The following is a 16,750-nucleotide window of genomic DNA, read 5'->3' as shown; positions in this document are numbered from 1 at the left end:
AGTGACACTCACTTTGACAGTTGCATCCATTTGATCACAAGTTTTAATCAATTTTTTTCACTGATAAATCTGCACGGCACTACAAACATTAACTAATGCATTAATGTTAAACGTCAGTGTCTCAAATGATTTCTGTCCCCATCAAAATGGCATGAAATCAACATCTGGGTCTTCACCAAGGGCATTCCCATTCTGGCTACTCATCCATAATTATAGCTCATCCTGAACAACGTCAACTGTGAAATTCAAAACAATGTTTCACCAGATCCCCCTGACTAGTTTTTAACACACTTATTTTTCAGCATAATCCCTCAGTTTGCAAGGAATACATAAAGATATCCAGCAGGAATTTTAAATCAGCAGAGAATACTGTGCAAGATATGGCACTTAGCAAAAGAATGACACTCAACAATTTGGAACTGCTATGAGAGGTGAATGGAGTTGTAATTCACTCTTTGCCAGGTGTTACATTCTTTACCCGCAACTATTAGGCAGCACTCCACAAAACCAACAAGTTACAAGCCCATGGGTTCACCGGTAAATTGTCAGGCAAGATTAGTACATAGCTGAAAGGTGGAGGGCAGAGTGGTGGCATGCATTGAGTTATGTAATTGGATTGGTGTCGGACCTGCTGTTGTTTATAACTTCTATGTAAGTGACTTTGAAAAGATAACATTGCTCAACATGGTTTTCCATATTTCCTTATAACATGGAAGGAAATCATTCGGCCCATCGAGTCTATGCCAGCTCACAGTACTATCCCATTCCCCCACTAATTTTACCCACATTCCCATCAGCTTCCCCCAGATTCTACCATCCACTTACTTGAGGGACCACTTACAGTGGCCAATTAACCTACCAACCCACACACCTTGGAATGTGGGAGGAAATCTGAGCAGCCGGAGAAAATCCATGTGGTCACGGGGAGATCACGCAAACCCCACACGAAAGGTTAGGCTTGAACCTGGGATTCTGGAGTTTGATGCCGCGGTGCTGTGTTGAGCTGTACTTTCGAAGGTCCCAGGGATGCAAGAGATATTTTATAAATAAATGAATTCTTTCATTCAACTCATTAAAATTGCCAGTTCAGTATTCACAAGCAGTTTAGAAAGTAAATAAAATGTTCGGCTAGACGGGTATAATTTTATCAGGCTGGGATTTCATAATAAAGGCATGAATAATAAGAAATTATTGGCCTTGCCATTGATGTTCATGTACCAGGAATAGGTTAAAATCAAAAGCTTTTATCTCCATACCACGGAAAACACATAATTATTTGAAAAAAAATCTGTGAGACCATCATTGGTTTATGAGAAAAGATTGTCTACACAGAGGAGAAGCAAGACTTGATAAGGACTTAGTCTTTTTAGAGATGTGAAGTATTAGGATCCATAGACAACATCTTTGAGATAGAAAATGTAAGGATTAGAGAACACAAAGTTAAACATACCAAAATAATTTAAGAAAACATCAATTTAAGTTGACATCAATTTGTTTTTTTCTCAAATTCATGAATGTGCCAACATTTACAATGCTCCTTATTTGCCCCTGAACTAAGGAGGCAGTTAACACTCCTTTACATTGGTTGGCCTGGAGTCGCATAAAGACCAGACTAGTTGAGGGTGACAGATTTCCTTCCCTGAGGGATATTATGTACTAGATGGATTTTTTAGCAATCCAGTGGTACTGTTACAGAAACTAGTTTCTTTTCCCTATTCTAGGCTTATTTAATTTCTCTTATTTAAATTCCCCAGCTGCTATGGTGGGATTTGAACTCATGTTTTTGGATCTTTGATTCTGTGATTAATAATCCAGAAGTATGGCTTCTAGTCCAGTAATTTAACTGCGGTGGAAAGAAGTCATCTTGCAGTGTGAAGAGAGAAGCAGCATAGGAAGTTACCCATAGACTGAACAGAAATCTGTGGAAGGTTTTAAAAACAATGAGGAAATTCCAATTAGAAACGAAGAATCAGGGCAATCCATCACAGGATCACAGCAATCTGTTGGGAGGTTTAAGGATAGGCTAAATCAGTGGACAATAAACTTCTCTGGCCCAAAATATTACTGTGCAGCTTTGTCTTCGGCAGTGCCCCGAGGCTGAGGGTGACTTGCTTCCACTCCACTTCTAAGGAGCGAGCAATGGCTGTGCATGCGTTCTTTCAATGTGGGGTGGCCATTGTGCAAGAGGGCAAGGTCTTGGTCCAAGACAATCAGAGGAAAGGCTCTGCTATTGACATATCCCATATATGTGGAAACACACACACAAACTCACACACCTATTCTCTTCCTCAGGCCCCCACCCACGGAAATGCCCCTCTGTGGTCCACTGCCCCTTTGCTTAATTTCCCTACCTGCCCTCACCTCCCCCCCTTCTCCTTCTCAAAATGTTTTCCCCAATCTCCCCTCCCTCTCAGTTCCCTGGCCTGTCCCTTCACTCTAACCTCCTTCCTTTCCTTCTACATTCTACCCCCCACCCCTGGTCTTCCTCCACTCCCCAGCTGCCAACCACTTACTCTCTCCCAGAGGGAGCCCGTCCACCCACTGTCACCACTCAGTCTCAAGGAACCAACAGCCAACTGTCCATACAGTACTGAAGAAAATTACTTCTAATCTGATATATACAATCAGATGTGCTCATCATTAAAAGGGGAATGGATTTGATTGTTACTTAACCAAATATACACCACAAGCAGCAGCAAATAAAGTCTTACTTACCCTTCAAAACAAAATAACATTAAAAGACACGCATAGAAAGAAAAATTATGCTCATTGGAAGAGCGATGAGTCTTCAGGACCAGTTAATACTGACATTTATAAGCAATCAGACTGATTTGACTGTTGAGAAAGATTGTTGAGTATTACAAAGCTCTGTCTGATTACTTTTGAGGGAAGAGCAAAGAAAAAGTTTCCGCCAATTCCCTCTGTTTCACCACTAAAAGTCACCGGAGGTCACGTCAGGAAGCAGCTCCCAGGAAGTTCCTAGCAGTTAAAGTCAGGGAACAACAGATGTGGCAGCCATGGTAGAGTGATAATAGAGAAGGTTTGATATGCCTTTTCTTATTCAGAGTTCATGCTGCTAATTCTATAAATAAGATGACTTTTCAAAAGCACCTAAAATAGATTCTATAATCTGCTGAAAGTTCTCAAAATCTTGGTTTGCGACTTATTCTGACGATATTATACGTGTTCAGACCTGGAGCATCAAAACCAGTAGATAGGCCTTTATTATTGAATGGAAAAAAATTAAACAGCTGTCCATCTTGAGCTTCAAGTGACACAGAAGCCGTGTTGAATTTCAGGACACATGGGTATTCTTTCTCAAATACAATTTGAAATACCCTTTCTTCTAGATAACACAGCTTGATAGTCCTATATTTCTCGGGTATCAACGTTTCAATGTGAGGGCCAAACTGTTGCATCACTAAAACTCCTCTCTTGTCTTTCTTTATCTCATAAAAGGTCAAATTTGAAAATGTATAATAGCCAACATACGGCTTGGATTCGGGAGGTGGAAGCAGAATCCTGTTGCTTTGCCGAAATGCAGACTCCATCGCTGGGATTAGATAATTATACACTCCTGCAGTCAAGTCCTCCTCTTGGGGTCGGGAACCCGCCATTAAAATAATAAATCCTATTTTGAGGTGAGGAACCAGGGAGAATGTAGCCGAGTAACCATCCAGGTCGCCGTCTTTTTTGATTACATCATAACCAAGTTGTTCATTGATTTCCCAAGGTGTTCCTGTTTTGCTGGCAAAGTAATCCTCCGAACACCTGAACACTGGTGTAAGCATCACTTTTAATGTTTCAGCCTCCAGAATGTGCTTGTGAACAGCTCCCAGTAACACCATGCACAGTTTGGCCAGGTCAGCAGCAGTTGAATACATTTGGCCAGAGGGCCGGTACCAACCCAGATCATAGAGCTGAGCTGGTTTACCATTGCTGTAAACACCAACGGATAACTGAGCACGGACTGATGGGGTGAATTCAAATCCAGTGTGCTCCATTCCTATTTTAGCCAAGATATTCTCAGTAATCCAGCGCTGGTAGTCTGATCCAACAACCTTATTGGCTAGAACATGAGCCAGGAGGGAGAATGCTAAATTGCTGTAATGGCATCTAAGGAAGACAGAATAATAATGATCAGTCATTTTACCACCTCTTATACTGACTGTGTGCATACCCTTCCTTCCATAAATGCATTAAATGGAACAATGTCACACACCCAGTTTAAATGGGGATAGTAGCATTGAAGCCTGCACATGTTGACAGCAGAGCCTAGCTTTCAATGTCAGGTTGGAAAATTGGACCTGGTGAATAAACAATTGTGCATCGTTCTGCTCCCACTGACCCTGAGGCTCTGACAGCAGGTGTGACCTCACAGCATTTCACAGTTACTTCAAAATGTGTTCTTGCACATTATGGGGAATGATAGCTGATAAGTGCCAAATGATTAAGATAAAAAGGATTAGTTTCACTGATAACTGGAAAGAACTACTTTTACCTAATTTTTCTTAATTGTGAGTTAGTTGCAACATAAATCCATTAAGTTAGCATTAACTCCTATTTAAGATGCTATAGAAATATAAGACCTGCTTCATCTCATTAAATATTTAACCATCAGTGTACTCATGCTGGAACCCTGTGGATTAGTTACAATGGCAGTACAATACCAAGCAAATATATTTTCAGTCATTTTTTCTCCTGCTTGCCATAAAAGCCCCATTAAATTGTCCTCATGAACTATCGGAATGAGATGACTTACCATCATTTTGTTTAAGGTGGGTTAAGGCCTTAGGTAAGATTTCATCTGATTATTTATATCAATTAAATATTGAAACATTTCACTGGGAATTGATGGTTCATTGCATGTAAATTTAAACTACAAATCGCGGGAGAACTAGATCAACAATTCTTTAAGACAGAAGTTTCATGTTACAGTCTGTCAGCATTGGCAGAAGACATAAAAGCTGAACTCACACCTTGTACCAGGATCCGCAATGAGTAAATCATCTCGCAGGAGATTCAGTGCCATCTCAGTATTCCCTTCCCACAGCAGACTTGTTGACCTGAGTCGCCTGGGTAACCCTGCAAATCATTTCAGACAACATTTCAAGAGTTCTGCAACAAAAGACCGCACTTACAGAGGCTTGCTGCAATCACAAACCAAAAACCATTAAAGCCCCAGTGTATACTAAAGTATGACAGAGTCTAGGGAGAATGTGAAAAGCCAGCAGGTAAAGCAACTCATTGGGTTGGGCAGTGAAGTGACACAGCTAGTAGAGCTGCTACCTCGCAGCTCCAGAGACCCAGGTTCGATCCTGACCTTCGATGCCATCTATGAAGTATGCATGTTCTCCTTGTGACTGTGTGGGCTTCCCCTAGGTGCTCCGGTTTGCTCCTACATCCCAAAGGCATGCTAACTGGTAGGTTAATAGGCCAATGTAACTTGACCCTATGTAGGTAGGATGGGAATGTGTAGAGAATAGATCACGGGGAAATTAGAGTGCTCTGAGATCCAGCATGGACTCAGTGGGCTGAATAGAATCCTTCCATGTCATAAGGAAATATGGAGATTAGCTATGAGGTTTGTGGGTTGGCATAAGCAGATGGTGGTTACAAAGTGTTATGTTTTGTGATATAGTTTCTCTCCATTCACAGGAATGAATTCTGCGACTTACAGGCCCCCCAAGCCCAAATTTTCCAATGTATATGACTGGCTTGTACAAATCTGCATGTGCAGGGGTGGAAAATCAGCTGATAGTCACCTTAGGCATACATTTTGCTCAACTTTGTCTTATGTAATCTTAACTCTTGTTCTGGACACTGACAGACTAACTTTCTAAAATTATTAACTGGACAATATCAGTCTCAGTTCAATGCATATTTAGTTTGAACTGGTTTCTGTCTCACCTGATAGCTGACTGGCCATTCTCTTCAATGTCACAGATGATACTTTGGTAGCAACTCTCCCTCTCTCAAGAAATACCAGGCCATCTGCTTCGTATTTTTGTTCTGAGTGTTTTGAGCTCCCCAATGGGTTCTTAACAGTAAAGTTTTTGACATATTTTGTTAGTGGGTCATCCAAAGATGCAATTTTTCCTTCCTCCCATAGTTTATACAGCATTATAGTGGGGAATATCTTGGAAATGCTTGCAATCCTGAAAAGGAAATTGATTAGGATTACCACAAAATTCAGTACTGCGAAGTATTTCACATTTACCAATACAAAACGATTATCCTATTTACTTGTTTTAAGAATGAAAATGTACAAAAGTAGTCAAAACAACCTTTGACTTTTCCCCCCCCTCCACTTTTTTTTCTAATAAGGAGGAAAAAAATCTGCTTTGAGTTTGGTCAGAAGGGAACTGATGATTTCCAGCAACGAAATAATGTTGATATCTGCACCCTTGTGCACATGATCTACTGCACTTGGGTATGTCTTTTATCATGGTTCAAATGCATCATTGACAAAGTGATTTCTGACGGTTGAAGGAACTCACAATATCCAAATGACTTTTATACAATGTACTAAAAGGGCAGCTTTTTGTCTGACTGCTGATCATTACTCTCTACATCTCCATCATTCCAAATAATTTTCCAGCAGAAAGGATCCAGATGGAAATGCTCCAGCTTTCATTTAGCTCGGATACTGCGTTCAAACCTCTGGCGCCATGTGCACTCTCAGGTGGGAGTATAACGTAGTAATGAAAGGCTCCTTTATGGAGTTGATATACATGCACAGATAATTCTCAGGGGTTGGTAACAGGACCACTGTTTTTTTTAATGTATATTAATGTTATGGAACTGGGTGTACATGGCACAATTTAAAAATTAGCAGATGACACAAAACTTGAGGATCGTGGGTGAAGATAGTAGTAGACTTCAAGGAGATATAGACAGGCTATTAAAACAGGCCAGTAGGTGACAGATGAAGTTTAATACTGAGAAATGGGAAGTGACACATCTCGGTAGGAATAATGAGAAGAGGCAATACACAGAGGCCAGAAATCTAAAAGGGCAAAAGAACATAGAGATCTGGAGGTATAAGTACATGGTTTGTTGAAAGTGGCAGGGCAATTAGAGAAGGTAGTTCAAAAAAAACACAAAAAAGATCCTAGGTTTTATAAAGAGAGGGACAGAACGAGGAAGTCATGACAAAACTTTATAAAACACTGGTTCACCCACAACTGGAGAACTGGATACTGTTCTGAGTGCCATACTTTGGGAAAGGTGTGAAGATTTTGGAAAGGGTGCAAAAGAGATTTATAACCATGAATCAAGGGATGAGGGACACTATTTGAATGCATAAGCTGGAGAAGCTGTGGTTGTTCTCCTTGGACCAGAGATGGTTAATAGGAGACCTTACAGAGGAATTTAAAATCATGAAGGGTAAAGACATGGAGAGAAACTGCTCCCATTGGGGGAGTGTGTCAAGAACCAGGGACATAGATTAAAGGTGATTGGGAAAAGAGTGCCGTCACAGGCACAACCCTCCCCCTCCTCGAGGTCATCTTCAAGAGGCAGTGCATCAAGAAGGTGGCATCCATCACTAAGGACCGTCAACATCTGGGACATGCCTCTTCTCATTATGACCATTGGGGAGGAGGTACAGGAGCCTGAAGACCCACACTCAATGATTCAGAAACAGCTTCTTCCCCTCCGCCATCAGATTTCTGAACGATCCGCGAACCCATGAACACGACCTCATTATTCATTTTGCGCTATTTACTTATTTTTGTAATTTATAATAATTTTTATGTCTTTGCTCTGTACTGCTGTCATAAAACGACAAATTTCACGTCATACAAGTCAGTGATAATAACTCTGATTCTGATGTGAAGTTGGTAGTGAAGGCAGATTCAATTGCAGTGTTCAAAAAGGAGTTGGACAAATTACTGAAAGGAAAGAATTTGTAGGTCTTTGGGAAAAGGGTGGGACTAACTGGATTGCTCTTAAATAACCTCCTCTGCATTGTAACCAGTCTGTGACTGTGTAGCATCCAAGTATCACCACATAATAATTTTTCATAATGACTATAATATTTCATTCTTTGAATCTTCATTTATCAGCAATAAATTATCGTGCAGGATACATAATGATATACCACTTAGCATAATAGGCATTAATTGATAACACTGCAAATGGCATCATGTACAAGAATAAAATGTGCTCCGTTGCATGTGTCATAGCCCACAAGTCTGAGAAGGCAGCTACTGTAGTGGGGAAAAGAGGTCCCGGCCACAGTGGGAGCACAAAAAGTAGAAGAGGAATAGAAATAAGATAAAGGACTTTCACATCTGACATGGTCTCACAAATTGCATAGGATGAAAATAAATTAAGAGTAATACGTGACTGTAGATAACCATGTACTAGAGGTAGAAACAGAGGGTGGGTGAATGGAAATGGGAGGAGGTAGTGAGGTTCCTCAGGCATTTACATTGTGACTATCTCAGGTATACCAGAATGACCTGGATGTGGTGCTTCACTCCAAACTAGATAATGCCAAGCTAGAACACACTCAGGAACTTCACAAGATTTAATTTCACCAAATGCAAATGAATTTTAATATAATTAGATTTTTAAAAAAATATATGTAGACTACTTGGAAAAGAAGCCAGTGGGGGTAGAGGGTGGGGAGGAGGGGATGTTGCAGACGGGGAGCAGCTGAATCCAAGCAATTTAAATAGATACAATCAAATCGGAGCAGAACACAATGACAATGAGATGGTGGCTCTTTAAGCTTAAATGAAATAGCATAAAAGGATCATTGTAGAGATGTGAAGCTGCACCGTGTCCGAGCCAGAATGCTGTAAATCAGATAATTAACAATGCAGAGAATGCAAATAAGAACAAAAAATGCTGGAAAATGCTTGGCTGATCAGGCAGCATCTGTGGAGAGAGAATCACAGTTGAATGGATGGCCTTTCAGGGAAAATAAACACAAGGTAATAATTTAAGATACAGGAGGCCATGTAATAGATTTGACAGGCACAAGGTGCTGAAGGGCAAGTTCAGCATAAACACCACAATACACCTTTACATAGGGAATAATTAAGAGCCGCAATAGGTAGTCGTGAAGGATGGCTTTGACTATCCCACTGGTTATGTCTAAAAACAGCCAGTGTTCAAAAGGAGGATGGTAGTGTCAGCATTCTAAAGATGACTAAAGCAAGGAATGGACCACCTTCACCTAAACCACTCTTGTGATTTATGAAGTAACAAAATCTCTTGTAAATATTTTACATGTTACACTAATGAGATGGGGTGGTTTAATTAGGCAATGTGGAATTAATAATTGAATCATCTCTCGTAGAAAGAAAGACTGGTGCAATGTGCCAGAAAGAAGGCAGTGTAAAGTTACCTGTAAGCAGTATATTCATTTGGCGGAGGTGAAAACTCATCTGAAATATTTTTTTTCCCAAAATTTCCAGTCCACAGTACAGTGTCATTAAATACTACAATAGCTGAAATGGACGGCAGACTCATTGGATGTATTTGATGACGCAAAAGGAAGTCAATCTGTATAAAGACAGAAATACACACCTAACTTATTCATGAATATTTAAAGACAGAGAAATATAATTTTGGCTCAAAAACTCCTGAGTGAATGGGTGCACTTTGTGCACTTGGAATACTGAATATATACAAATAATAGCGGTTCTGTGTTTTATATCATGTCCCACGTCAGCATGGTAAGGTGACAGCACTCTTGCCTCCAAGCCATAAGGTCATGAGTTCAAATCCCACTCCCAACTCTGGCATGAAAGTTTAAAATCTATTGCAGTATTGAGGGAATTGGCACAGTTGGACTGGCAGTCTTTTGGACGAGACATCAAACTGTAAAAGGTCCCACGGCACTATCCAAATACACACAGTGTGGTTTTCCTGGGAGATGTGTGTGTGAGTTTACTGTGCACAAATTGGCTCATGTTTCCTGCAGTCCATTTATTGGCTGCCTTGAAGCAGTGAAAGGCACTATATTAATGCAAGTTCCAAAAGACGAATTTAGCCAAAATTCTTGCTAAGTATTTACATTTCATTATTTTAAAGACTTGTGTATTCTGCAGTCTTCTTTCTTCTGAGTTGCTTTTCTGCAAATCCTTTCTAATATATTTGTGTGCTTTCCACCAACTACATGGTTTCAAACAATAATTTATGAATAATCTCTAATCCTTTAATTTATCAGCCTTTTCCAGACTTTTCATGTTATATCTGCTACAAAGTTCCATTAACCTAACAAAAAACTGAATCCTTTCGTATTTGCTTTTATCTGCATAATCCAGATTAAAGTTTGTCTCCCACATCTCACCCAGTCACAAAAAAAACAATGGTCCAAATCTCACTAGCTGTTGCTAACGGTTGAGAATGGAACCACCGTTGTCTAAATGCCAAAACTCCTGTTACGTTGGATGTAAAGGTTTTTTTAAAATTTGTTTTAAGATATCTCAATTCAGTTTTTGGAAAATGGAACCCAAAGAGTCATACATGAGATACAAAAAGCAGTTTCAGTGATAGTGCATTAAAATGGCAATTTCTTATGATTTTTAAACTGAGTTGTATCCAATTACGCAAGCAGATAAATGTGCAACTTTTGTAGGAGCTGGTAATGAGATGGGAAGGCAAAATCTGAAAGTGCAATATTGATTTCTTAGGGGCTTGTGACAATGTCATACCTCCGTGAAATATTAAAATGCTAGAAGTTCACTTTTTAAATTAACTTTTTAAATTAACTTTTTAAATATTATACAGATTGCAAAACAGTAATCAGATTGAATGTACTTGATTGCAGTAACAGAAATATTGGAATAGAGCATTTAACTTTCACAACATATTTTAAAATATTCAGTTACACTACAGAAACATGGAATCAGGTGCTATTTTAGGGCAAAATGGTTTTCTCTGCAGTAATTGTGGCTGAGTAGTGACAAAGTGCTCTTTCAGATCTCTTATGACAAAGCGGATGATTTTCAGAGGATTTTCCACAGGGTTATTTTGTAAACACCTGAAATCCATGTTGATTCGTGTGATTTCCCTGGACTCGGGGGAGAAGGCTGAAAACATTAGTGCCCACTGTTAAAGTACATTGAATCATTGACAGCAACTTCAGGAGTTCTATGTTAAACTCAGCAGGTGTGTAAAAAAATCACTAAATTGCCATCAACTTCAAAGAATAAGAACAATAAACACAAGCAGCTTTGACACCTTTACAGGCACTAAATCCTGGCTAATTTACTTACAAACCTTTTCCAGAGCTTCTTTTAGAATGGGTATGGGATGTACCAATGGTACAGGTTTGGGATGCCTCGGGCACATTTGGACTGGTTTAACCTCATGAGATGAGATATCTTCACCTGAAAGAGACAGAAAAATAACACAACAAAGAAATTTAACTTTTAGACAATATTCATGAGGCTGACTCTCATACCTAGACAACATCATTGTTACTGAACAGCAAAGATAGTACTTCATTCAACTCAGTACAAGTTGCGGGTTAAGAGTGAAGGTTGCACTATAAGTAGTGAGAGGAGCAATTGGAAGTGGCGAGCGGGGAAAATAGCTGGTTAGTACTTGTGTCAATTGTCCACAGGAAATAAGCAGCATGGAATGGCACTAATGATACTAAGCTTTATTTCCAAGTACAGTAGTTGACAAACCTCCTTTCACTTACTTGTGGCTTGCTTTGGAAGTCTGTACTGCCATACAAAGCAACACGTCATGGTGATGGACACAATTACAAAGAAAGCCATTCCAAGATGAGGCCACTTCAGATCCGATACAAAGCCTTTCTTGACACCTTCCCCATCAGCACACTGTTGAAAAGGATAACACAGATATATGTACATCCCATTGCTTCCTCCTCCAACCACTGCTATGTAAAGAGGATAAAGGTCCCCACTATTTTCATATCTGGAAGAGTACTTGCTTTGGAGAATTTCATGCTCTTGATGGGTTCAAAGATTCAAAGCTATCTTTAGCCTGCCTACAAAAACAGGGCAACCAGCGAAGATGGCTAGAGATTGCAGTGTAATGGAAATAAAGAACCTGTAGTGTAGCATGGGTCAATTTGTTACACGTCACTGGCATGCCACTGAACCAATAACAAAGGCCAAATCTTCATCCTGCACAAACATACACATATTTGACCAGCTTCAATCAATTCTTTAGTACATGAAATGAATGTTTCTCATAGATTCAGTGAAGAGAGACTGCAGTTCTAGTGTGCCTAGTGATAATAAGATTTCACACAGGCAAACTTACAGACTTGGAAAAGCTGGTAAAGAACATCAAAACAGATTGGACACTGCAAAAAGTTGACAATTAAAAATAAACATTTAGAATAACCATGAGTAAAACTTTTGAGCAAGGCCACTGGTTTAATGTGAGTGAAAAAGTCAATAAAAGTTTTCATTAAATTAATTGTCAAGATTTGTGTTACTGTTTTCACACACAATTCAGTCTGTGGAAACTGGAACCCAATGACCTCACATATGACGTACAAAAAGCAGTTTCAGTGGGAGTGTATTGGAACAGTCTCGATTTGAGCTGCAGTTATATCTAACTCTCCAAGCAGATAAAGGCACAATTCTTGCAGGAATTGACCTAAAAGGGTGAAGGTGATGTCCAAAGGTACCCCCAAAGGTTACTTAAGGGTACTGAGATTATATCATACTCCCAAGAAATGTTAAATTTTGACACTTTTTAAATGCTTTTCACAACTTTGGAAGTGCACTGTAAACCCAGACTCTTTGCATTGAATTATAAACATTTTTACCATTGTCACATCTAGTACTGAATGCCCATGTGAACAAATGTAATGAGGAACCGTACTTTATTATCAGGGCAACTCAGAAGATGGCACCAAGTGATCTTGATCAGAAGAACAGTTCCAGTACGAGTTCTAGCTGGAGGTCTTTCAGAAGGAGGTAGAAGCAATGATTGACCAGACTTCCCTTTGAAGAGCTGCACTGTGGTCGTACACTCACCATCACAGGATAATTTCAGTCTGCACCCAGTGTTTTGAGATTTTGGGCCATCAATTACAAAGTCAGAAATTCTCATCACTTAAATAAGAATTAGTAATTTTCATTGTGGATCTAGGCATTATTCAGGAAGGTAGAAAATATTATTTCACTGTATCAGTTTATCATTCATTCACCTGCATCCAGCAGCCCCATGCATTGTGACATTTTGTGCATCACAATAATATCCTTCCCCATCCCACCCAAGCTTCATGACCTCCTGGGAGTCAAAAAATCAAAGAATTAGGGAACAAAACGAAAATTTCCTCTTCAACCCCCATAGACCAGGAGATTACCCTCTCCTTGATTTGTATTATGCAGCACCCACCTGTCCCAGTAAGGAACATGCCAAGCTCCCAGTGTCCACCATGAGATCCAACTGGTACCAGAGGCCCCCTGTCTCTCATAGAGAACCACCTCTTGACATCTCACCCAGTACTGATCTTCCATGACTTGAGACTTAACATTGATCCATCCCAATCTATTTAGTTCAAACCAACTGGTTACTAGAATATAATCTATTCCTTTTGTCACTCAGTTATGTCCTTTAAGGAAGGAAATATGCTTCCTTTGCCTGGTCCTGCCCACACACATCTCTCCACTGTCTTCCAAAACAGACCAGGAAATTAATCAAATTTAGTGGCAATTAGGGATGGACATTAAATGCTGGCCCAAAACCAACCCAGGAAAGAATTTTCTTTTTAACTCATTTTATAAACTTTGATCAGATCATATCTATGTTTATGGTTCTCTAAATTGAAAGGTCCCAGTTCTTTTTACCTATCTGGATAACTAAAGATGTTTTAAACTGACAATTAATCCTGTCCTCCTCTGCACTTTTTGTAAAGCTTCAATATCACAACCATCCTCCATTCAGTTACCTTCCGCTGAATGGATTTGAAGAACAGATTACACCAAACCTATTTCCAAAAATAGCAACGTGCACAATACATGAGACCAAGTTTTATGAACAGCTTATGTTTGCCAAAAATTGCTGCTAAAAATTAGTAGCAATGTTATTTTTGTCACATAGAATTATTTTTATTATTAAGTCAAAATGAAGGATGAAAGTCCATAATGCAGCTTGTTGAGCAAAGGCAAGATGAAGTAAATCAAGAAGTGCTTAAAAATGTATTTCAAATATTGCCACAATAAATAAACCTAGTGTATACACTGGATTAAAAAAAGCAACTAAGCATCCAGTCAGATCTGCCACCATTTGGCTCTTATACAGGTTGGTGGCTTTAACACACATTGTAAAACACGTAGACTCAATTTCCCTCCACACCCAACTGCACACGAGCTGGTACTGGAAAGCAGGACAATATGTGCACATGACTCATGAACGTTAGGCAGAAAGCACTTAAAAATGATTGCTCATAAGCCTTAACATCAATCAGTTCTTCATTCAACCTATCGCCTACAACTACTTTGAAATTCTACAACTTAGTGCCTTCATCAAAATGCAACTACAACTTTACTGCTCAAAATTAAATGTTTAAAGAAAATGGCAACCAGTGCCTTTTCTCAGAGTATAAGTACCATAACTGTTTTTCACATTTTTTTCACGTTATTGTCAACAGGAAACTCACCCAACGGCGTGCTTTACTCAATGGTGGCATGACGCAAAGATACCTTCGATAAAATGCCCACCTCAGTGTTTAAATCCTGGGATATTTGTGATGAAAGGTTGTAAGTGCATTGGTTCTGACAGTTTCAGATCATGGCGAATTACCAATGTGCTCTGGTCTGACAACTCATTTTCTCCTTTCCTGACGTCATAATCCCTGGGTTTATGTCTTAAATCTACAAGTGGGAAGCAAAGTCTTTAATCCTCCCATTTAATTCACTTTTGACTGAGTAGATTTCTCTCAGGAGGTAAACTAACGCCAAAATACCAGTTTACTGTAATTATGCCAATGCTTTGTTATGAACTCTGCTGAAATCATGCATTTTGGCTGTGACTCCCTAATACTGGATTCAAATGGCTAATCATAGAGTACTCCCTAACCAAATATGCAATACAAATCTGTTGGCATACTACAATAACATTATGTTTCAAAAATTGAAATATTGCATAATTACTTTCAAGGGTTTTTCCTGAAATAGATCATGCAAATTTTAAAACTAAGGGACCAATGGCAGTGGTCTTCTGAAAAGAGCAAGGTGCGTGTGGAACAAGAGTCAGAATAGGATCTAAAAAACACAGACGTACACAGAGTGCATATTATGGGAGAAGGTTAAAAAGTTACCAAAAGGATAGATAAAAACCCAAAGGGCTACAAACAAACACCACAGTGAGATTTAAAAACAGATGTGCAATTTAAAAAACAGCAAATTCCAACTTAACCATCTTTTAAAAAGGAAACGCCAGACCAGATATTGATGGTTCATCTTCATGCTTCTCTTCTTTTGAGTCATGTTGTCTTGGGAGACACCCAAAGAGGAAATGAGTCTTTCTGACCGTTGTGTAGCATATCAGCTTCCGTTGATTGGTCACATCCAGCCACACATACCGTGCATTAGCTTAAATTTTAGGAAGGATATTTTATCTGACTCATAAAAATACTATCATCTTCAGGGAAACCACTGCCTGTGAAATCTACGACCTTCTCTGTGAAACTGACAACTCAGGGAGTGGGGGACTTGTCAGAAGCCCTCTGGCTAACTACATGGTAATATTTAGCTTTCACTCCAAGTTGGTCCCCATTCCAAGAAATGCAACAGCCCAGCCCATCAAGAGACGCTCCATTCCCAATTCCATTCTGCCCCACCAAATCGATAAAAACAGTCATACCTTGTGTAATCCAGCAGCATTCAAAGGTCTCAATGATAATTATATTTGACAGGAAGTGCCAAATCAGGAAAATAACGTCTTGGATACAAGTTCAATATTCCTTTCTTGTCTTTGTAAGCTGTCCCTAGATAAAATAAATGAAGTCTGTTTGGTTCTGTAATCATTATGTAAAAACAGGACATCACTGGAACCACAATTAGAAAAAGATGCTGTAAGGATAATCATACTATTTTAGCAAAATGATATTAGCTGTTGTGAAAACAGATCACAGATCGAATAGTTACATCAAATTTAGATAATGAAAGCCTCTCTTTATAAACAGATATTTCCTTTGTGGGCTATATCACAACTGGAAGCGAGTTGGCCAAAATAGTTAGAATTCGGAGAGTCAATCTCCACTCTTCAGACAGAGTCTGTCACTGTTTGGGGGTAGAAGATCTGCAGGGCTCCCGCTAATATTGGGAATGGCCAGGCTCATTTCAAAGGATGAATCCTTTAAAATTTGAATGATATCTGAATAGGTCCAGCAACCATGCAGCACAAATTTTTGAGACTGGGAGTTAACAGTCTTCCAGCCAGACCTCTGCTTGTATAGAACCTTTCCCATCCTGGACAACTACATCAATAGGATGGAGGCAGTGTCGCTCCTGGTCCTTAACCATCATTTACATGCAGTAGGGCAAAGGCCAAAGTTGACAATAGTGGAATGATATTTGGTGGTGGTGGTTTGGGAGGGAGGTGGGGAGTTGGGAGGTGAGGGGATGTGTGTAGTGGAAAGAAAGTGCTGATAGAAAATCTCAGACAAAGTTATGCATCTCTTCCACCTTCCATCCGCCCACCCAATCACATTGAATATTGGGAAGTTATCAAACAGCAGTCTTGTACCTAGAGGAAAAGTCAACCTCAATTCAAGCCACATCAAATAGCATGCAGT

General features: G+C 39.5%; 1 protein-coding gene across 2 annotated transcripts; it reads right to left on the bottom strand.

Annotated features, from left to right (window-relative positions):
- Positions 1 to 284: 284 nt before the first annotated feature.
- LOC127583441 (putative beta-lactamase-like 1) lies at positions 285 to 15,826 on the bottom strand. 2 transcript variants are annotated; one of them, XM_052039458.1, is made up of 7 exons: positions 15,817 to 15,826; positions 11,669 to 11,810; positions 11,242 to 11,351; positions 9,362 to 9,519; positions 5,911 to 6,158; positions 4,980 to 5,085; positions 285 to 4,116 (listed from the first exon to the last, which is right to left on the bottom strand). In XM_052039458.1, the coding sequence occupies exons 2-7, from the start codon at positions 11,745 to 11,747 to the stop codon at positions 3,144 to 3,146; spliced, it is 1,674 nt and encodes a 557-aa protein (XP_051895418.1). In that variant the 5' UTR covers positions 11,748 to 11,810; positions 15,817 to 15,826; the 3' UTR covers positions 285 to 3,143. The 2 variants fall into 2 exon arrangements, with proteins under 2 accessions (XP_051895418.1, XP_051895416.1); XM_052039456.1 differs by lacking the exon at positions 15,817 to 15,826 and having other exon boundaries at positions 11,669 to 11,993.
- Positions 15,827 to 16,750: the final 924 nt, after the last annotated feature.

Source organism: Pristis pectinata, chromosome 26, assembly GCF_009764475.1.
Source record: "Pristis pectinata isolate sPriPec2 chromosome 26, sPriPec2.1.pri, whole genome shotgun sequence".
In the NCBI taxonomy this organism is placed as follows: domain Eukaryota; kingdom Metazoa; phylum Chordata; class Chondrichthyes; order Rhinopristiformes; family Pristidae; genus Pristis; species Pristis pectinata.
This window is presented reverse-complemented; position numbering and strand designations above follow the sequence as displayed.

Excerpts from the sequence above, each read along its gene's own strand:
- LOC127583441 (XM_052039456.1), bottom strand. The coding sequence starts at position 11,843 with ATGTACATATATCTGTGTTATCCTTTTCAACAGTGTGCTGATGGGGAA. Across the intron at positions 11,352-11,668 it reads ACTTCCAAAGCAAGCCACAA|GTGAAGATATCTCATCTCAT; the intron begins GTAAGTGAAAGG and ends TGTCTCTTTCAG. Across the intron at positions 4,117-4,979 it reads ATTGCGGATCCTGGTACAAG|ATGCCATTACAGCAATTTAG; the intron begins GTGTGAGTTCAG and ends TGTCTTCCTTAG.